The sequence below is a fragment of the Strix uralensis genome, chromosome 1, assembly GCF_047716275.1.
Source record: "Strix uralensis isolate ZFMK-TIS-50842 chromosome 1, bStrUra1, whole genome shotgun sequence".
NCBI lineage: Eukaryota > Metazoa > Chordata > Aves > Strigiformes > Strigidae > Strix > Strix uralensis.
In genome coordinates, this window is record NC_133972.1 from 98,577,797 (window position 1) to 98,601,233 (window position 23,437).

General features: G+C 39.3%; 1 protein-coding gene across 1 annotated transcript; it reads right to left on the minus strand.

The window, feature by feature from the left end:
- Positions 1-5,127: 5,127 nt before the first annotated feature.
- Positions 5,128-21,245, minus strand: LOC141946007 (protein cordon-bleu-like). Its single transcript, XM_074875071.1, has 6 exons — positions 21,211-21,245; positions 18,198-18,301; positions 14,945-16,962; positions 14,196-14,315; positions 11,824-12,075; positions 5,128-6,451 (listed from the first exon to the last, which is right to left on the minus strand). Exons 2-6 carry the CDS (start codon positions 18,283-18,285, stop codon positions 6,434-6,436), a joined length of 2,496 nt encoding a protein of 831 aa, XP_074731172.1. The 5' UTR covers positions 18,286-18,301; positions 21,211-21,245; the 3' UTR covers positions 5,128-6,433.
- Between the last annotated feature and the right edge of the window lie 2,192 nt (positions 21,246-23,437).

The window sequence follows — 23,437 nt, forward strand, 5'->3', positions numbered from 1 at the left end:
CAGAGAAGATGTAGAATCTCAAAGGAACAATTTCCAACCTGTAACCAAAATAAGAAATTCTAAATCTGTCCCTATTCTGTGCTCCCTGCCCATGTAAGTGCACAGGCTTCTGCCACAGGGTAGGGGGATGAAACCTGTGGCCACTCTGCATGGAAATGTGTCTTAGGTTGCTCCCTAATAGAAAGCAAAGGTCCATGAGGAAGACTTCCATGGCATCTATATGGAAAAACATCACACAGCATTCTTCTCTGTGGACAAAACCAGCATTAATATGCAACCTAGTGCAAAACTGACTATTTGGAAAATAGGTAGGATGATCAGGAGTATAGATGAGAATGAGGAAGGGGAACAGCCCTCTCTTGGAATGTAAGACCTGCTCTGATTCCCAGTTTGAACCTGGAAAAATTCTAATAACAGATGCATAGGATAAAACTAGCAAGCTTTAACTTGTGGAACTGGGCTTAGAACACTTTGTACGAACACTGGCCCCAGCAGCAGTAAAGCAACAATTTTACATAACAGAGAATTGTTGCTAAATTATTCAACAACACATAAAAATATAACTCTTTGCACTTCTGCAGCACTGGCTATCTGCAAATTGCCTCTGACAGTTCCTTCCATGAGCTGGAAAGTTTGGAACATTAGCAGTGAGGCTAATGAATGAGGGGACATGCACTATGCAGGCAGCCAAACCACTGCTCTGTGCTCAGTGCCAGCTGGTTAGGGAACGCGCTGGGTTCACCCACCACCATGGCTGACTGAAAGACCAGCAAAGTCCTACAGTGGGGACAGCCAAGTCTGGTCTTGAGCACATCAACTGATCATGTAGCTGTATTAGCAGAGATACTTGCAGATTTGGGATCAGTTTGGTGACTTCCAAAATCCAGATGTATCAGGAGTTTTGTTGGACTTACCGAGGTGCCTCCTGTACATCGTTTACACTGTTAGGTGTTGCTGTGGAAGGGAGGACTGCAGCTCTTTGCGTTACCTGTGTCTCACTCCTAGGTTTTGTCAGAGGGCAGACACATCCATTTTCCTCTCCCTTTACCATTACCTCTAGTTTAAGGAGGAGATGAAACTGCATGAACTACCGTCTACTGGGATCCAGGTACTGAAGCTCTGAATCACAAATCACTCTCTACCTCAACTGCCATTCACCTGCAGAGACTTTGCTCATCACTGTGGCGGAAGCACTCAGTTTGCCACCTTGAGTACTGGCTACAACAAACCACATTTTGGTTTATTTCAAGGCAAAAAAAAAAAAAAAAAAAAAGTGACAGAACCAATCAGTAGTACGACCCAAACCAGAACCGTCAAGTTGTGACCCACTGCCCCGTGCCAAGCACTACAAGGGACAGGTCCCAGTGCTTCTGACAGAAACTCCTCTGTTGAATGCATGAAATGAGACAAAGGAAACCCATGCATACTTGCACTGTGCTTGCTTTGTTCCTATTGCAGTAAACACAGGTTATGATGTGAAAGACAATGATGTTCCAGTCTTGTTCTTTCATTAAGGTTTCCTTTTTCAACTCCTGAATTGCAAACTGGACAGTGGTGTTTGTGTATGAATAATGTCCTCTTTCAGTCTGGTGTTGAACTGCAACACCACTATGCTTTGTTCAGGGGGAAACCTTTGGGGCTTCAAGCACAATAATGACCTCAGAAAAGAGACATGGCATGTACATGTTTTTATCAGTCTATAGACAAAAAAGTAAAGAAGAAAAAAGCAAAAGGAATTGGCTGAAGACAGCATTATCTGGAGCTGGATTTGACATTGCCTCCAGCAGTGACTGTGTATAGCTGTTGTGACTGCATCAAAACTTAGTCCCTGACTTTCTGAAGTTCCTATTTTACTGGAGAAAAAAAGCTACTGTTAAAAATGGAAAGGGATCCTGTGGTAAAGATGCTTTTTTAACTATCCCTGACTTCCTGAAATGACGAAGGAGACTCTGTGTGTGTGTGTGCACTCCCGTACATATGGAATGAGTGATGAGAGGGAACAGACAATGGAAGCGAGTTTGTTCTTAAACTCCTAAAGTGTGAAAAACACAATACTACTGTTAAGTAGTTCTATTTTATCTCTCTTTTTAAAGAGTCTTCAATGTTGCAACAAATCAGAAAACTGTTTAAACAAGAACAAAAAAACCCTCAAATTGGTAGACAAACACAGGAGCGTGTGACTTATATCTGGTGCAGCATCATGTAGCCTGTTAGTACTTAACCAAATTATATTTGTTTAACAAATATTTAATAATATTTAGTTACAATAACAAAAAGAGAGTACCTTTTTGCTCTTAGAAAATGTCATCCATCTTAGCACACTTTGATGAACAACCCTGGGAATTCAACTACATGGAAACTTTCTCCAGCCAAATGAAGACATCAGCAATGAATCAAACTCCACACCCTACTCCACAAGAAAAAGAAAAGCAGATTGGACCAATGTTGCACCAAATCCAGGTGAACATTACTGAAAAATCAGGAATTTATTTGTTTCATTTTATTTTTAAAAAAGGAACTCTGTTATTGCAAAGGTCATTTTCTGCAAGTGGGGAAATGCAACCATTATGGCAGCTATAGCTATAGCAAGGGTATAGCATATTTTATTTTTTGTGCTCAACAGCAACAAATGAAGTAAGAATAGGACTAGTCTCATAAATCTTGACAGAAATCTCAGAGGCAAAGCACGTTGGTACACATAATGCACGTGTAACTCAACAGAGGATTAGAGATGAGAAACAGTACACACAAATAAATAAATATGTAAAAGTTGCTAATTGGTGTAGAAGACAACTATTTCTCATATTGCACCAATGAAGAACAATTTCATGAACATTTAATTCAAATCAAGATTTTTGCAGATCTTTACATTCAAATTAAACCATGTGCTTAATGCCAAGCAGCACCGAACAACAGAACTGCTTCTTTCTTTTCTGGAAAGGTTAGAGGGGAAACATCGCAAACTACCTTGGGGTGACATTTTTCACTATTTCATAAATGCATCTCTTGTTCTCTTCCTTTTTCCTACACACTGACGAAGTGCCAATTTTTGGCTGTGGTAAATGTAGCATAAATTGTACAAATCACTTGTATGAGCTGGGGAAGTTGAATCCTGCCATTTTCAAAACTCTGTAGATTGATGGACATGTCAAAAGGTCTTTCGGTCCAATACTCTGCACGACCAACGTTAGCAGGCTGGCTGTACAAGAAAGAAGAATCTGTAATGAAGTCCCAGAAGTCAAATAGCTCATGCAGACAGCCAATATTATTTAAAATTAAATATCTAATCAGAGCGATTTAATGCTGGCTTTATGGTTGAGTAATACTCTGAGGTCAGTAAAATAAGAAAAAGTTAATGAAAACATGTAAAAAAGTGAAGGGGAGACCTACAAATTTTATCTGAGACATGAGAATAGATTTCTCTAAGCCCTGAACATTGATTTATACCTGTACAAGGAATAAAGATACCAAATCCAAATTCTCCATTCAATTTCCACAGTGATACCATTTTTCACCTCATTTCAATATCTTACTCAAAAAGACAATATAAAGGACCAGATGAATCGGGCATATATCAGACTCTTTCCTCTGTTTGAACTGAAGTAAGAGTATATGGGGAAAATCTAGGCTGAGAGATACACTGGGGAAAAGGGGAGCTCACTGTCCTTCTTTCAGTCCTTCAGAAAAGAAACCAGCCTGCAGATTGTCCAGCTACAAGTGCCATGAAAGGACATGTCAGGGACTAACCTAGGTGGCACGTATAGCTCCAGACATAGGCTGTGTCTGCACTAGCAAACAGCATGGACCAGTAAGAGCAGCTATATAGATGAAGATACTTGGTGCTGAGGACACAATATCTTTACCAGACAAATTTCAGGGTTTTTCTATTAACTTAGGACAAGCTCCAGCCTGGTTCCATGGACTGAATGCCCATTTGTGCTGGAACACATCTCCTGAATTAATGTTATCCAGTAGGAACCCAGTTTCTGAGCCCTGAAGCAGGGTAAAAGAAGGGATGAGGGGGTGAAGAGCTTCAAAGTGCTTGCCTGATATGCACTAGAACACTGATTACTTCCCAAATGAAGACTACTAAAAGCTTTAATAGAAAGCTCTTTCATGGAAGGGTCATACCTATAACTAGACTTCATTATAGTGAAATGTCCGCTCACTTAGGGTTAAATTAAGCTGCTACCAGGAATTCAACAGCACCTAGATGACAATGTAAGAGCATCCCATCAACAAGGGAAGGGACCGAACACCCAGTCTAGCTTCCTACTGTAGGCAGCTGAACTCCCCCTCCATTTTTAGCTTGAGTTGTGACTGAGCCAGAAGGATTTTTTGTAATTTTTTTGCTGTCACAGTGAAGGTGACATCTCATCTGCAGCTGTTTATAGTTTTTGACCCATGGGAATTCAATACTCAGAAGTTTATTCATGAATAACTCTTTTACAAACTTTAGTTCTATACAGTGCCAGCAACCAGCATCAGGACATTTGCCTTGAAAAGCCTGGTGTTATCTCAAAATCCAGTTCTGGATCCCCTACATTGAAAAGTAAATACCCATACAACTTATTACACTAAAGGAGTGTTAGTAAAGAGGGGCTACAGACCCAGGCCCTTCAGGCAACACTAAGCACAAGGAGACCTGCACTGAATTTTGTTTTATAGCACCTAACCAAGGGAGCTGTATCTGCTGCTGGTGGGACTACAGCATTTAACTGAATCCTTTCGTGAGATAGCATTTTTAACATGTTAATATTTCTGATCTAAAGCATACTGAGAAGACTTTTAAGGCAAAAGAAGGCTAACGAGTCAACAAAGGTGATCTTATTTATCCTAGGGTGTGACAGAGTACCTTAATTCTGAATATTTTAGCTCCCCTAATGAGGAAATGGATCATTATCAGTGCTGCATTATTATCAAAATGTATATAACTCTGAAATCTTGATTCTGGTGATTTCTACTGTGTTCCTAGATTATTAGTTGTGAGCTCTTTCCTGGCTTGAGACATTTTACATTAGACATGAGCTATCAAACGCAGCATACTGGTTTGCCTAAGTCCATCTCTAATTCTAATTTCTTTCTGTAAATGGAAAACATTTGGCAAAAAGAGTCTTTCAAGCCATGTCAGGTTTTGATTTTGTTTTTATTTGTGGCACTAACAGACATCAATATTTTACAATATATAATATGCAGTCACATTAAATGCAGATGGCTATATATTCTCATGCTTTCAACATTACATAGCTATACATTTTAAATTTCAACTCCAAAAAAAAAAAAGAATCTGCCATCACTCCAGTCTGTGATTATAAAAATGTAAATGTACAAACCTTCTCTTCTTCAGTTTCATTACAATATAGGAAATGTGAAAAAGCATTTTCATTTGTCCTTTTAAAGTTAATCAATTTATTGAAACATTTTCAAAATATGTACAACAACAACTACCAAAGTAGTTAGCATATGAAAAAGATGCTGCTATAAATACTTGTGAGACAACATACAACAGCCATACAAATTGGAAACAAAGGACCAACTTATGCATGACCTGAACAAGACACAACAAAAGTTCTGGTTGCTGATACAAACCAGCTTCACTTTATTTTGCAGTGCAGGAATGAATTCTAAATCTTGGACCTCTAAGCAGTACTCTGAATCTTATTTATAACCTTCACAGTCTGTTGCAAATAAGAGACCCTTTAAGGTGTCTCAATATTTTTAAAGTGCCAGGAATGTTACTAGGATTCAGTATATCTTTGCATATTAGCATTCTATACATCATATCCCATAAGTAACTTTTCAACAGACATCGTCTCACATTCATTATTGATTGCCTGCTTTTCAGAGCTCCACCAGAGATATCAAGTTCATCTAATTTTAAAAAACAGTGACTCCAGCATATGACAATTTAGATCCTTCATAATTCACCATAACTTTTTTCTTGTGACTGTTTTTTTATAGATCTTTATTCTGGTTTTCATCCTAATTGCTTACAGCCCTTTTCCAAATCAAATAAGAAGCAAGTAAATAGTTTGAAATAGTTACATATTTTTAACAACTTGAAATAAGTATTACTTTTCAGATAGTGAGCAAAGTCTTTTAATTTTGCCCATAAACACAATTAAGTATTAACACAGGACTGCACAGTGTTTATATTCTTATTAACCTGCCAACAAGAATAGTTTATTGGCAACCTTAAATATTCAGAGGCAAAACACAATTCCTTGGCACAGAAGCTTTACAGCAGAGCAACATATTTTCCCCTCAGAACCATTATGCAGGAACACACCGAAAATTAACTACAACTTATTTTGGCTTGTAGACAAGAGAATAAACTAAACTTCTTGATGTTTTTTGCCACTTCAGACCTTGAATGATGATTATGGGTGCATACGAGGTTAGATTTTCCAATTACCTGTTCTTTATATATGATTCAAACGAGCAGAGGGACCTATAACAAAGAAAAGCACATGACCATTCAAGATATTTTTAAACTGCCAGCTGTTGACATTGTTAACCAAACATTCTCCTGTGGGGCTGTTTCCAAGCTTGGTCTCTTCATCAACTCATTGAGACTACTTAAAGCTTATCTGCTTTTTTCTAGCTGTACCAGTTGGTCTAATGAAAGGTGTTATCATTCCCTAAAAACCCCACACCTCACACATCCTTAGATATTATGGTTGCAATTACTTGATTCCTGGAACATAGGTGACGTATTTTTGTGTGAACTTCCTTCATTATGTGGAATGAACAGAAACCCAGGCTGGGAATATGCAATATCTGACAGTCAAAATCTGTTCAGTATCAGTTAGCTGTCACTGATCATAAAAACCAATTGATGAGTAGTTTGCTTCTTGATTGAATGAAGGAAACTCCCAAAGGCTTTGACTCAGAAAAATACTTAAACAAATGCTTATGTTCCTTCCTAGTCCTCAGGTCATCTAAGCATATGCTTCATTTTAAATACATGTGCTAGGGTGCTCTTCCAAAATCAAAGTTACTTTGAGCTTTGATTCTATCAGAGAGATATACATTAAGGCCATCACAAAAGCTAAACAGGAATAATGTATTTGATCAAGTCTAAATCTTCCATTTTGGCCTTAGTATCCATGGCAGAAACTTTAGTCTTCAGGAAAAAAGTAGGTCACAGTATAAATTATTAGGAAGGTGAAGAGTTCAAATTAAATTTTATCTTTCAATTCAAATAGAGTAACAGCATACAAACAACTGCCTCTCACTGTGCATGGGAACTAGAATCACTTTATAGGCTCATTTGACTACCTGTTTATCAAGCTCGGCCAACCTTTTAGTGGGGCCTCCTGCCCCACTTCCAGCATACCAAAGCCAACATCAACTGTGGCTTTGAGCCTGTAATCTCTGTCATTGCACCCACAGACACTGATGATGAGAAACAGTATTTCCTCATTCACAATTATATATCTCTGATTATGTGAGAAGAATAGTCCACTGCTTGACATAAAGGTATGAAACTAGGCCATGCTTCCTCGAAGACACTCAGCATGCCATAATTCAGATCGATGCATTACTTGTTGGCAACCAACTTCAAATTATCCCAGTGTATACCAGGGACTCATTGTAATGGGTGCAGTAATTACCTTACCTGGCTCCTTTGATTGCCAACAGAATGATACACTGCACGTATCAAGAGTTCGTGTGATTAAATGTCGATACCGAACACTGGCATGAATGCTTGTGGATACTGTGATGGAGCCAAATTAATTTTTAAAATCACAGCGAGCGAACAGAAAAGGCTGCTTAGATGCAGCTCCAATCTTTATTGGAAAATATGTGAAACCTCTCTTGCATGTACCATTAAAAAGTGGTCTCCAGCAATTATTTTACTATGAGCAAAAGCCTGTTCTTCAGATATACAACTTGCCTTCCCCATCTTGTGCAGGCACATTCCCCCGAAATATTTCTATCAAATCCCTGGGTACAACTCTACCTAAAATGAGTAGATGGCATATAAGCTAAGGAAACTTTATAGCTTTTCTTTGTTGGGTAAGATTTCTAATCCTGCATGGGCTTGTGCTGCAACTATACCTACAGCTAGACACCTAACAGGTTATTTGCATGCGTAGTTACGTTTTTTTCCACAGACAATCACGGTAAATCCCAAGGCAAGTTATACAGACACAAAAATACACATGCAATGATATACAGAATTTCAGAAATCTAGCTAGGTTATTTTGCATTTTCTGAAATAGAAAGTTAAAAACTAGACATAAAGATCTTAAGTATGTGAAATTGTGACAGAAGCTGCTTGATACAATTTAAGGAAAACACTAGTTCACTTTTAACACCAGAAGCTCAAACGGTACAGCTCTATGACCTGAGTTTTGCTCACCAGAATTAGCCAAAATTTGGTCTCAGATCCGCTGTTTATTTCCTATATCAACTGATTCTCCTTTGTACTGGAGGCAGACTGCACATCTGGGAAGCAGGCTCCTTGCTAGTGAGACACGTTCATTTCTCAAGACAATTAACCACCAAAGGTACTAGGTCAACCATCCTGGTTGGTGGCTTTACTTGATGCCATCTCCCTGATTTGCTGTTATACTTTGGATGTGTTAAACACCTGCCAGGTTCCTCCACAGACTATTCTGAAAACTGAAGAAAAAGGTTACTTCCTACACATTGTCAGGTCTTTTCCAGTTTGGTAAGTTCACTCCTTTCCAGTAACATGTCTGTGTCTCTGTTCCCTTTGGGTAGGATCTATAGTCTAACCACTTTCTGGAAGGTCTCTGAACTGCACTGCACTGGGAATGAACCATTTTACTGAGCAGGCCCAAATGGGCTTGGCACCCGCAAGAATTTTCCTTCGGGAGTCTGTGGACAGCAACAGTGTATGCAATAAAACAGAAGCCATTTCTTCAAAACAAAGTATGATTTATTTGCCAAAGCAAGCACAGTACTCCAAGAAATGGATTAAAGAACAGCCAGGAGACCTATGCGTATACTGTCTTACCTATACTTGGCATTTCCCTCAAGTACCTACTTTTGCTCTGGTTTGTTTTGGCTGACCCAATTACAGCCTGTGTGGTGCAGACCCTGACTCTCAGCAAGGCAAGGTCAGCCTGCATCAGTTTCTCTCCTCCCTTCCTGCACAGTGGATCTTTTAACCTTAAAGTTCATGACTTTAGCAAACAGCTGTGTAATCAGGGGTGGAGTGGAGGAGTTGCCTTTTCACAGATATTAATAGAGCTCAAATGTTTGTTGGGATGCTCCTTATCTAGGCAATTGGTTGCTTTTTACATTTGGTTTCCCTGACAGACTTGTTTGATCTACTTCCATTGCAAATAACCCCTCATAAATAAGCACAAACTGAGTCATACATAACTAAGAAATACAGATTCTTCCCAGTTCCCCACACTATTAGCTAAATAAATGACTTCGCCATCAGAAGGCTTGTCCCAGAAAACTTTGAGAAGACAATGGAAGAGAAACAGATGCAATTACTGAACTACCAACTTTGTTGTCTAGTTTCTGCAACCAAAATCTTCTAGAAAGCAAAGCCAAAAATGGCTCTGTGCTCACATCTCCAAATCATGACATAGACCTTTGATCAGAGGAAGCAAAACAAAGAAAAAAGTTTGCTTCAGCCCTGTCTCAAAACCACCTGCCAGTCACTGTCTACAAAACACTCAGTGTTCCTTGGAGACATGTTCTTCAGCTCTAAAGGAAGAGAACCCTGATATGCAGCTGTCCTGCATTCTCTCTCTATGGATTCAACTTTTGCTGTCATAAGTTGTCCAACCGCAGGGCAGGATCAGAATGCAGCTCTTATTTAACACAGAAAGATAGAAGAGATATTAATACATACTGGATAGAAAGTTTTTGAGAAATCTGATAACATTTTTTACTTTTATCAGTTATCAAGGGCAGGAGATCTCAGATGACAAAGTGATACAATGTGTCTGGCATATACAAGACTTAGCTTGTATATTCAATATCTGAAAGGACAGCACAGTAATAAGAAAATCATACTCTGTCTTGGACAAAACACTGCTCTCTTCTGTTTTCATAAAAGACCTATGTAATAAGAGATGTACTCTTCTGTCATTTCAATGTCAAAACTACCAAAACTACTCTGTCTTGAAAATGAAAGAAGACAAGCACAGTATTTAGCAGAATACATCTGTATATCCAGTTTACGTTCATGGTCTGCACTGGCTATCCAACTGTTTTGAAATAAATCCCCAAGGATGTGATGAAGACTTGTTTTACTGAGTAAAACTACAGGTCTCCTCAGAGACTTCTAGATCTAGAAAACAACTGTATGAAGTATTCTTGAATGTCCAAATCCCATTTTTTTCTGTAAATTTGTGAAGTGGGGAAGTAAAGGCCTAATCTGGAGTATTATTTCTTCATAATTTGTAGTCTTACAATCATAGACTATCTCAAGTTGGAAGGGACCCGTAAGAATCATCAAATCCAACTCCCTGCTCCTTTCAGGACTACCTAAAACTAAACCACATGACTAAAAGCATTGTCCAAATGCTCCTTGAACTCTGTCAGGCTTGATGCCGTGGTCACTTCCCTGGGCAGCCTGTTCCAGTGACTGACCATCCTCTCAGTGAAGAACCTTTTCCTAATGTCCCATCTGAACTTCCCCTGACACAGCTTCATGCCATTTCCTCATGTCCCATCGCTGGTCACCAGAGAGAGGGATCAGCACCTCCCCCTCCACTGCCTCCCTTGAGGAAGGAAGGACTGCAATGAGGTCAGCCCTCAGCCTTCTCTTCTAGCTGAACAAAGTGACCTCAGTCACTCCTCATAATAGTATGCATTATGTAGATGTAATTTTTCACCTGTAAAACAACTGCATATTCAGATTACTGTTTGCATGCTGATGTAAAGTCCCCTCAAACACCGATTTGTTTGTGCCATTTGTATGATTCTGTGGAATTTCTGGTTTATCAGAAACAAGATTTTTTTGGTTACTTTTTAATGTTAAAATTTGATCATATTTTTTGAATTACTTTAAAGAGGACAAGTAAGCAAGGTTAAAGCCTATTTACACTTTTATGGTTGGTATCAGCTAAATCATGTGTTGGGAAAACTACATCTGCTTTTGTACATTCCCTAAAGTCCTTGGATCAAAGTCTATTCTTGGATACTGCAGTGTAATATTGGGATGACTCCACTAAGGCCAACTGATCTGCTTCTCTTTACCAAGAAATGCAGTGTAACTTGAGGTTAGGAAGAACAAATTTTGATCAAAGAGATAAGTGAAGTTACTTCGAAAACCCATAGCTGACCACAGAAGTGAAACACACATCATCCAATCAATAACGTTCAGGTAGACATTAAAATGACCCCACAGTTTTACTGTCAGCTCTCAGCACATGCGACCAAGGTGTAAGTGTTGGGAATCAAGGTCTAGGACACACTATTGAAATTAGGAGAGAATACTTATTTCTAAATTTGCTTCAGGGTCTCCTATCTGATCTTTCTTAGGTTCACCTTGTCTAAAGGACATCCAGTATTATCTCAGATTCACAAGAATGAAAAGGGCATGAAAATGCTTTCTGAAATTATATTCATGCTCTTGATGTTCTCTTTAAAAAAAAAAAGTATTGACTATTCACATGGTTGCATATATGCACAGGCTGTTTTAGTCTTAATAATATGTCTTAATAGCTGTTGAGAGATTTGAAATACACTCCTGATCTTTGATTCAGATAGAGAAAACAGTGCATTTCTTCTGATGGAAGAAATATGTGGCTAGAACTGCTTATAAACTCAAAGCACAGCAGGCATAATTGTTTCATCCACAATAAAATATAAAAGTACATCTACCTTTTTCAACTTTGCTGCTCCAGCACCAGAGCGAATGGCCTCCATTAGGGCTTGCCTTGCCTCCCCAGGGTTACCTGTAGCCATGGCAGAGGATCTAGGAGCTGCTGCTGACAGCTGAGTGGGAGGTGGTGGTGGCGGCTGGGCAGGGGCAGGTGGGATACAAAGCTTCTCTTCCTGAGGGTCTTCTGCCTTCCGCAAGGACAGTTCTGCGTTCCTAAAGCTCTGCAGCTCTTTGGAGGCCAATGAGGAGATCTGCTCATGATGCAGTTGAAAGGAGGCGATTAATATCAGGCATGACTAAACTGTAATTATTTGACATTTGATGCACTTTCAGCACCCCAGTTTCACTTTGTTTGAATGATGTAAAACACATAGAACTTTTGTTTGCATATGGGATTGAACATCTGTTACTACTCACTCACATCACTCAGCTGGGCTGATTACCAGCATCAAGGATTTGGCATTGACTCTGTCTCAGAAACTCAATCTTTATTTACTGTGAGCTCCAGCATCCTGTAACTCTTCTTGGCATGCAAGGTAAGAGAGAGAGTTGAACTTGGTATTCATTTGGGAACAACCACAAGGGTTTTGGAATCAGGAAGATGTATTAAGGCTGCAGTAGCCACCCAGGAATCTCATTACTTTTTGCACTCTGAGCTGCACAGAAATAATCTCAGATGACAGGGAAGCTCTTCTAGATCTGAGCTCTCAGACATGGCTTCACTGAAAAAAATGCTGTTAAACCTAAAGGTTCCAGCCATGCATAAAAAAAAAAAAAAAATTGGACCAGGGAGAACTATGTGAAAACACTGAGAACAAAATTAATTGATTGCTCTTCCAAGTGTGTTTCTGTGGAATTTCTGAAACTAAAATTTCTGCACGTATTACCATCTTGGAAACTCATCCTACTTTAAACAAATGCAGGGAGAGGATGCAATCTTTCAGACTAAGCCAGCTTTTCCGTCAACTGTCTCAACAAATATTTTTGCTGTTAACAACATTACTAGTAATAATCATGATAAATTGTTAGTAATTACAATGCTTTGGCAATTATTAGGAAATTCAATATCATGTGCCAAGTGGGAGGTTTTCAAGCAGATGCATTAGCTTTCCTTTCTCAAAGAAACTGAGGCACAAGACTTCTCTAGTGAAATATGAAAGGATTCATCTCCCATCATTCAGAGAGCTCCTATATTCTATTCCTTCATGGTATGTACACACACACATAATATATGGGAATAATGTTATGCCAGATAAAACACGAACATTTGAGATAACATGAAAGGGACAGCCCTGTCATCATAGCACATCTATGTCTTGCCCTGTACACATACAAACATGGTACTTTAACTAGTACAGGTGAGATGGTGTGAAAAAGAAGTGTACGGTTTCCAGGCAACTTCCTTTAAAATGATGGCAAAAGCTTCACTGCTGGAGGAAAGTATTCCAAAAAGTCTCTGTGATAATACACCACCACTTCATTGTCAGAGCCTCTTTTACACAAATTTACATTTATTCCCAAGGAATGCAGAATGCAGTTAAGTACGTGTGAAGATGGCTGCTGCCTACCACGTTCTGCTCTCAGGCTCAGAGGAAGCTGTACCCTACCTGCAGCAAGGGCAGTAAGATATGTGAGGGATGAAGTAATTCCCTAACACAGGCAGGAGGTTCTTTCTATCTAATGCCAGCTATCTGGATATGTGCTAATGGCCTGAGTCATTGCACAAGGGAAACGGGAACCTCCTTGCCAAATACACATCCTTGGTTGGATTAGTGAACTGAGTGAAAATTAAGGCTAGAACAATGCAGATTTAGGAATAAGAGATGCTTTAATGATTAGGTAAATCTTTCAGACAGAAGGAATCATCCTGCTGTGGTGAAAGCTGATGTTCCATCAACATCAATTACTTGCATACAACTTGCATGCACCAGCTCATGTTAACAGATAAACAGCATGCATGAAAAAGCTCTAGTGAGTTTTCAGGTAACTGGGATTGGATGCACATGGTAGGTAAGGCAAAGGTATTAACCTAACTGCATGCTCCTGAAGTACAAAAAAACCCCACCTAAATGTGAAAATTATGAACATTTGATGTCTTCTTACACTCCCTGTAATTCATTTGGATTTCTATGTGCTTCTTTCTCAGCTAAGAGCACACCATTTGAAAGATTGTTAAATTTTATTCCAGAGGATAGGATTGGACCCGCTGTGCTATCTGTGTAAGTCAGATCTGGGCTTGTGTCATATTATTTCACTCTTAACTTTTCTCTTTGCAGCACACCGTTTAGTTTGTGGCATATCTGGGTTTATTCAAAACACCCAGTAGGAACAGACTGCACTTAAAGGATCACTTACCGTCTTGATTTCTTACCTTTTTCAGCTTTGAGGTGCCACTGTGGCCTCTAATTGCTGCTAGTAGGGCTGAGCGTTCATTCTCTGGCTCCGCATATGAAGGTTTCCTGTGACTGCCATTTAGTGCACTGTCTGAAACCTAGAATATGAAAAGAATAAACCTCACATTGTTATTAGATATTTACTTAGAGATAGCTTGGAAACGGTATTAAAAATATTTTTGGCACTTGTACCAGAATGCAAGCTATGGAGACTAATAACTCTGTTTTCTTTTGAGTTTGCTTTTACAACCCTTACTCACACTGAACTGTGAGCATATGTGTAGACAGTAATGCTGTACTTGCAGATGCAGTCTCATATCCCCTGAGCACGAAGTCAGTGGCAAACTAGTATCACCCAGTAATACAACATGCAGTTTTCCTTCCTTGCAGGTATTTACAAGTTTTCTTCATGCTGTGTGTTCCTGTTTTTACATAGCACACTGAAATGTGGGTTCAGCTCCTGGGCTAACCTCAGTTACCTCTCATTTATGCTGTATCTCTGCACTCTCTGCCTCTTCTAGATAGTGCAGCAGCAATGGTGTTGCATAATATACAGGATGTGCAGAATAAGCAGTGGCTTGGTGGGTATTTTACCATTATAAATTTTTCAAATGCCTTGTGTACTCCCGGTCACCAGCAGCTGTATCAGTTATAAAACCTCTGGTGTCTGACAAGGTGAACAGAGGGCTCTGGAGTCTGAACAGGCTAAAAAAAGTCCCCATCTTACCTTTCTGAGTTTCTCCTTTCCCCCTCCTGTTTGAATGGCTTCCATTAGGGCACTGTGCAGTGATGTGTCTTTTGGAACTGGTTTTTGGACGACAGGTTTGAACTTCTTCTTTGGTCCAAAGATATTGGTCTGCACATTAATATCCAGTTCACTGATAGCATCAATATCTGAATCATCATGTTTCTCCTCCTGTTCTGACTCTGCGTTTGCTGCTGCACCATTTAGTTCGGGTGAAGCTTTAAGCGAACTAACTTGTACACAGTTAGCAGGAGGCCATTTAGTGACTCGTGAAGATGAGTTGAAAGAGGACGGGACTCCCTGGAGATCAGGAGACTTGAGAAATGGGGCTGAATTAATATGGGTCAAAGTCTCACATTTCTGGTCAAACAAAAGATGCATCTTTTTCTCTGCTATACTTTGTTTGCTGTTTAAACCATGATCATCTTCTGCACTGTTGTTATCCTTTGAAGAGGATTTAGTAAGTGGGACGCTGGCATTCTTTTTATAGAAACTCAGAGGAGTTGCTTGATTTGGTGCCCTGATGTTAACTACTTTGTTTTCCATGCCAGAATTATCACCAGGTATAAACCTGTGGGGTGCTTTCTGGCTGCAAGTAAAAATACCTGAAAATGTTTCTCTTGTTTCTGCTGATTCTGTTTCCACAGGGCTACATTTGGCCATAATAATACATCTTTTTGGTGAAACTTCTGCTTCAGTTTTAACCTCTCCTGCCCCTTGCTTATTTTCATCTTTCTCAAGATATTCCATTGAGTCAGGCTTAAAGGTAGTTACGCTGATGTGTCTTGCAATGGCAGAGGCAACATATTGACTTGAAGTTCTCCTATGTGGCTTTACAAATGGAAGCTCCAGCTTGTCCTTAATGGTTGGGGCCACTAATGGTGTTACCTGAGACTGTGTAACTGGAAGAGGTGGTTTGGTCCTTTCATTCTCAGACTGTCTTTCAGCTACCTGGGTAGTAACAGTTTGTGGTGCTACAGGTTTTGGAGCTGCAAGACAGACATGTTTGTGTTCATGTTTTATAGTAAAGGGCTTAGAGTTTGCGGTGACTGCTGACTTTTTAGGAAGATGCTCAGCAGAGTCATCACTTTGCTTTTCCATAGAACTTGACCTCCAGAAAGCCTTCACTTTCCCAAGATGAATTTCCTCACTTTCATCAGTAGAGGTACTTGGTATGGGCTTACTGACACCAGTGTTTGGACCTATAAGGTTGCCTAGTTCATCTATCTTAATGGCACCAGTGGAGAGTGAAACTCCTCTATCGAAATGTTTTACTTCAGGTTTGGGAGGGACAACTTTAAAGGTTGTCAAACCCATTTTAGGTTCATAGTTTGTTCCTGAATTCTGGGCACGATGACACCATGTGGGTGTTGATGGGACTTCTGCTTCAATTTTTTTTGCTGGTGGCCATTTGATTTCTAATTCTGATTTACTTTTTTTCAGAGATCTTTCCCTGTTACTACAGTCATTAAGTGGATTCATCTTCTCTTTTGCTGTACCGATTTCAGCTGTGGCCTTGGAGTGAGATGGAGTCAGCTTAGATTTACACTCCTCAGACTTCACACCATGTCTGGGGGGAGGGTCCAGTCTTAAATTCTTTTCACTTCTTCTTTCAAAGGAGGATGTGAGAGATTCAAACATATCTCTCCTCTGTTCCACAGGCAAGTGACTGAATTCATTTTCAGATGGTTGCTGATATATTAGGTCCTTGGATATGCATACAGCTCCACCATCTGTGTGTCCCTTATCAAAGGAACCTGCATTGTTGTTTTTATTTGTAAAGTTTCCTGTATTAACAGAGTCAGCTGAGATATTTTGTGAAAGCCTTGTCTCTGTCTCTTGATTTCCAGCTGAGTTAGAGGTGTTAACTTCTGGAATATCATCTATGACTGTTACTGGAACAGAAGTGGTAACATCTTGGGCAGCCTCAACTTTTCTTATATGTGGGCTCAACACTTCATTGATGTACTCGGAGTCAGAGTTACTTATACCATCCACTGCTGCAAAATACACATACAACATTATATATAGGCAGTATTTGGGCAATATGACTTTAAATTACACAAACAGACAGTACAAGCTTAAGCGGATCAGATATTTTAGTTACACGAAAACTATCAGGAATATATTTATGTCTGTATTACAAAAAAGGAGAGATCTGGGTCCTTTTTATTGTCTGGTTGCTGATTAAGATCAGCCAAATATTCCTGCAGTCCTCCTGCTTCAGCCAGTGGGAAACACACAAATGCAGCTGAAAGCAGAATTTAATCTATTGTTCATACTTTATCTTTGACTAACTTCTCTCAGTGATAAACATTTCACCACATGACTCCAAAGGAGAAACATTTCTGAGAAACAGCAAACAACTCCAAATTATGTTTCCCAGACCTGGTAAGTAATAACAGCCCAGCTGAAGGATTTCCTTGAGCAAGCAAACAAAGAAACAGTACTTGTATTTTTTCTCCATTCTTCTCACCCTTCATTACCAGCGACTCCAGAAGCCTCACTGTGCAAGAAACTTAACTCTTCTCTCAACTTTGCTGGTATAAATCAAGGGTTACAACATAGAAGCTAAGAACTTGCAGTGTTAGACAACTCACAGAAATTAAATCAAATCCACTGCAGAAGTACCGAAATAAAGATGGGAAGTTTTAAAAAACTATTCAACATCATTTGGTGACAAACTATTTATAGAGAAATATTTTTATTCAGAGTAGGAAAAAGAGGAGCACAAAATGACATTTTATCTCTTCCCACTGTTTCTTTTCATGTTTTTCAATTTTTAACTTTAAAATACGTCTGCTAACACAGAGAAGGCATTGGGTATAAAAATGTCCCCCCCTTCTCCACTTCATTATGATAAAATACAAAACAGAGGCACTGTTCATTAAACACAGAGCTAAATTCACAACTGATTTAGCTTCACTAAAGTCAATGAAATTATACCAAATTTGGCCCATAAACTGCTGTTCATCTCTTTTTGGTAGCAGACACCAAAATACAGTAACAATCTGATAAGCAGCTTGAAAAATATTCAGTGCGAGCCTATAAAGAGAGGCTGTCCTATAAGCAAAGGGAGAGCAGCCACTTTGGATGAACCATATTCTGCCTCAGACCTGTGAGTTGTTCCCAGTGATCTTAGTGAGAAATGTGCAGATGTTTAAGTACAGCTCGACTCTGCGTCTCCTGGCTATGCCTCTCTCTTTTGTACTTCAGAGGTAACACACTTCCCTACCTTCTAAATCTTCATCCAGGCCAGCCAAAGTCTGCTGGAGTCGTGCACCAATGAATATATCCTCATTCTCACGCTTAGCCGAAGCCATTTCTTCATCTCTCCTGCTAAGTGAAAGAGGAGAAAAAGGTTGGGTCTCCCCATTTTTTTGCTTTGCACAGTTGCTCTGAAATACACTGTCATTTCAGGCCCTTTGGTTCCACTGGGGTTCTGAAACTCATTCCCCAAAATATGAAAAATATGCCACCTTAGAGACACACACCACCATAATGACACATCCACATCTAGGAAGGATCTCTGTGATGCCTGAGCATACTCAGTGTACTCATGATCAAAAGATTAGGATTAATAAAGCCTGTTGCAAAGAAATGGGCTGGCTTCGCTGTGAAGTACACATTTCAGCTGGGCTGCAGAAAAGCAGCATATGCCAAGGCAAAGGTTTTGCATACCCATACAATTGTAAAGCAGACCACTAGCCATCCTATGCATCCACTGTGTCAATATATCTGCACCTTAATTAAATAAAAATTACATGGTAATGAAAAATAAATACAGTGAAGTACTGTTAGACAATCACTCTGTATCCTGAGGGGCGGGAGGGGAGGAGGAAAGAGAAACTAATCCCTTGAGAGCTGTTCCAAATGAAACATATCAAGGGGCCTGATTTTGCCAGAAAAAAATTCTATGGGTTTTGATGAAGTTGTACAATGATCTAAACCAAGTCTGAAATCAGAATGAGTGCCAAGTGTTGTCTTGGCTTATTAAAAGAAAAAAAAAGAAAAAGAAGATGTAGCTAAGAAAAATCCTAACAAAAATTAACTAAAATTAAAAAAAATACATATGGCAGCCTGTTACACAACAGACCTCCTGTTTCCTAGGAAGAAAAATCTTGACCAGCAGAGCTTTTCTGTCTAAATCATTGAAGTTAAGATTTCATATTGGGCAGTTCATTTTTTCCAGCTACCTGTTCCTCACCTAAATTTAAAACATTGTCGTCTGTGACACTGTATCTAAGTTTCGCCCTTGTGATTAGCCTATTGAAAAATAATTTTCCATTCTAGCCACACTTAAACTAACTCTGGTCAGGTGAAGCAAATTTGCCCTTTTCAAGATCAAACCCTTAATAGCACAGATACAGTAACAGATGACATTTTTTTTGGTGGTTTACCAAATACTACCTGAAAAATGCTATTCTTCTGCTGCCCTTTAAAATAGTAATCTGAATAAAAATTCAGGGATGTTTCCTGACATCGATTTAAATTATGTCTTAACAATGTAGCTTCCTTTTTTGCTATTTTATTGTTTGTTTTTTTCCCTTGCTCATACCAGGAACAACTGAAAGCACATGTTGAAGCATCAGGTTTTTATTATTTTATTTTATTTTATTTTATTTTATTTTATTTTATTTTATTTTATTTTATTTTATTTTATTTTATTTTATTTTATTTTTTATTTATTTAGCATTCACCTCTCCTTTCTTTATATCTTCTGTAATGGTCCTGGAGCCCGATTCATCTACTTGCACCTAAACTGCCTTGCACTTATAAAGCTGAGTTCACGTGTGTGGGATCAATGAAAACAGCAAAATATACCCACAAAGAAGGCTTCCAAAACTTTTCTCACATACACATCCTTGTTGATCTGAACATACAGATGGGATGGATTCAAGATGGCAAGGCTATATACGTGCCTAAATGGTTTCCTAAACCGAAATCTAAGACAGAAATCTGTATTGGTTGTTTAAATACAGAAGAAGTGACACAGTGCTCTGTGACTGGAATACAATTTTTTCCAACATTTGCCATTGGCCTGAGCTTTGACAGGCCCTGAACATCCCCAGAAGTCAATGTGAACTGATGATGCTCAGGCTCAGCCCCTACACTGCAAGAGTCATGGTAAACTGAGTTTTCCCCCAACGGATTAAGAGAAAGGTGACACAAATCAGTCTAAGTCTCCAGCAGAGGCAACTGGTGTTGTAAGACTGCAGTCCTACTGTACCCTGAAGCGTGCATGCACACGCGTGCACACACAGACACACACATCAGTGAGATTACTCATCTGAGCAATCTGACAAAAGATTTCAATTTACTGCAGCATTCAGATTGGGAGAGAAGACTGGCAAACAAAACTCTCAACTTGAAGGTGGCAGAAAGAATGAACTGTCTGAATTGCACGTTTTTTTTGCGGTGGAAAGTTTTATAAAATTAATAAAAAATACTTGCTCTCCTTTGAGTGCATTTTAAAACAGTTTATTTGCAAACTCAAAGAGAGCATTTTCAATGGGAGAATCATTCAAACTGTGCACCAGCTAAGCAACAGGTCTATCCAGCATGGAAGGCAAATATTGCTTTCTTCTTTACAAAGCTGGTTTTGTGGGATAGTTGTACACAGCTGGAAGCAAATTAGTGACACAAGTTGAGAGACTCTTTCTTCAAGCTGCTGTGTTTTGGTTTTGTTGTTTTCAAAACCTTGGAAGAAAAATGTGTAAACCCATATCTATCAGAGAATGAAGGCCATGCCAGCTCACCACCTTTTTGGTACCTGATCATATCTTTCTGTCTATGGCCTGACTGTTCTATAATATAGCCAAAATCTGTATTACTAAGGTTGTCTGTGCTGGGCTTTCTCCAGGAAATAATAGGAACTATTGGCTTGAAAATTTTATGGGCAATTTACCTAGGGAAACATATTTGGGACTGGAACAGAGATTTTGGGGGTCTGAACATGCAGTGTAGGTCCATTGCACTGTCCAGTTCTTTTCTCATGTCAATCATTGGGAATCTTCCAATGACTCCTTATAGCAAAATTATCTTCTCCTTGATGGGCACAACAATCAGCAGAGGTCTCTTTCATCATCCTCTGTGCACTTATGCAGTGACTATACATAATTTGCCTCTCAATCTCTGCTTCAATCTCCTTATCTAGACAACTGGGATAATAATATCCAATTCACAGAATTTTTCTGAAGGAAAGTGAACAATGCAGTAAAAATGAAAGAATTCTTATTTGCTCTTACAGAGGGAGCTTCAGAAAAAGCAGTTCTTTTCTTTTGCATTTCCAAATTCCTGAAAGAGCTATTGTTCAATTCATCTCCAAACTCACCTACAAAGCAAGCCAGAAGGTATAGATTAATCACAGGGCTTTTCTTAAAATTCTTAGCATTCGGAATTTAAAATGTGATACGTGTTTTGTGAGTCGAAGGTCTGGTAGTTTCCAGTAGCTCACATGATTTATAAATATGCCTAAGAAGACTCTTTCTCACAACAGTATATGGGAAAGGAAAACAAAAGAACCTCTAATTTTTTTTTTTCATAGCCTTCTTCCCTTCTAACCCTATACACTTTTCTTTTGTTGACAGCTCTGTTTTGGCCATACTCCAAGAAAAATATGACTTATTCCGATACCATGTTTTACATTCTGGATAAACATTACCAGGGGTATTTTCTCACACACACTTTTTTTGACTTAGGGAAGAACTTGATAACCTTTACATTGCCTTTTTGGGAAACGTAAGGCACTAAAAATGCAGCACTGGTGCGCATTTAGTCCAAGCTCAAAATGGCAAACGTGCACGATTCCTGGAAGCCTGCGCACTTATTACTTATGTAGATTACCAGAGATTTGTGCAAGAACACAGAACGGAGCAAAGTGACTACTAAACTACAGCCTTTAGTGTTCCACTGAGCTCAGGCTACAATGCATAATTACTCCTCAGCAGTCATTTGCGCAGTTGGAGACAAAATGAAACTTAGAACAGCATTTCATCAAATTAGTGCCATGGGAGACAGACATTTATGAGCAAGTTTACATTCTAAGAAAGAGAGAAAATTCTCCAATAAACCTAGCTAGAAATGCTGCATTAAAAAGAAACACAAACCAGTGATAAGACAATGCATTTGCACTGACAGAAGCTGCCATTTTGTAATAGTTAGAGCCTCTTTACATGGCAGTCTGCATGTGATAAAACTGACCCAAGTCTCCTTCAGCACTTTGCAGAAGTTCTGGTGAGCCTCATGTATGGTACCAGAGGTAAAGACCACAACTCCCACCGTAACTGTTTGATTACAACACAAACCTATGTAAACTGCAGAGAAGGGACTGAGGAAGAGATTCAGTTATCTAAACTTGGGCACTTGGTGCCATTTGCAATACTGTAGGATATTCAGAACATCTATCTGGGGCCAGTAGACATAATACAGAAGATAGAGAGACCCATGTCCTGATGGAATAGCAGCAGGCAAGAAGACACAGCTGTAGACATCTCTCAGGTTAATTAATATGACCTGAAAGTCTCACTCATTTTGCTCTATGTTTGCTGTATCAAAAGACTTGAGAACATGGCTCCTGTGAATTTGTTACTAGCTGGGGAGGGAAGACAGAGCCATTGTAAATAACAGAGTCAAATCCAGACAGACACACCATGCAGTAGCACACACAGGGACGTAGCGACTTCTACGAGGCAGCTCAATGGACAAGAGCATTCAACTTCTCACATGTGTCTTAGGCAGCTAACAGGGACTGACCGACATGGAAGTGTGATACGGTTACTCCAGACTGGGCTTTGGAGCATCTGGGCTCCTTTCCCAGCTCTAATAGTCTTCTCAGTCTGATACTGGGGAATTACATTAATCAGTGTGTATGTATCCAAATTTGTCCTCTTCAAAATGCATTCACAATATTATTCTCTTACACATATGCTGGAAAGAGAAATGCTTCTACCTTGGGTATATATCAAGGTGCATGTTAAAGAAGAGATGAATTTAATTTGTAGAAAGTATGGCTGAAGCTTTTTTGAATACAACTTTCTATTCACAGAATCACAGAATCATCTAGGTTGGAAAGGACCTTGAAGAACATCTAGTCCAACCGTTAACCTAGCACTGACAGTTCCCAACTACACCATATCCCTCAGAGCTATGTTGACCCTACTCTTAAACACCTCCAGGGATGGGGACTCTACCACTTCCCTGGGCAGCCCATTCCAACGCCTAACAACCCGTTCTGTAAAGAAATGCTTCCTAATATCTAGTCTAAACCTTCCCTGGTGCAACTTGAGGCCATTCCCTCTTGTCTTATTACTCATTACTTGGTTAAAGAGACTCATCCCCAACTCTCTGCCACCTCCTTTCCGGTAGTTGTAGAGGGCAATGAGTTCAACCATGCCAGAAAGGCATTAAATAAACTCAGTGTGTTTCTATATTTGTTTTTGTGAGTGATGCAGCAAAGTACTCTTCAAAAGTGGA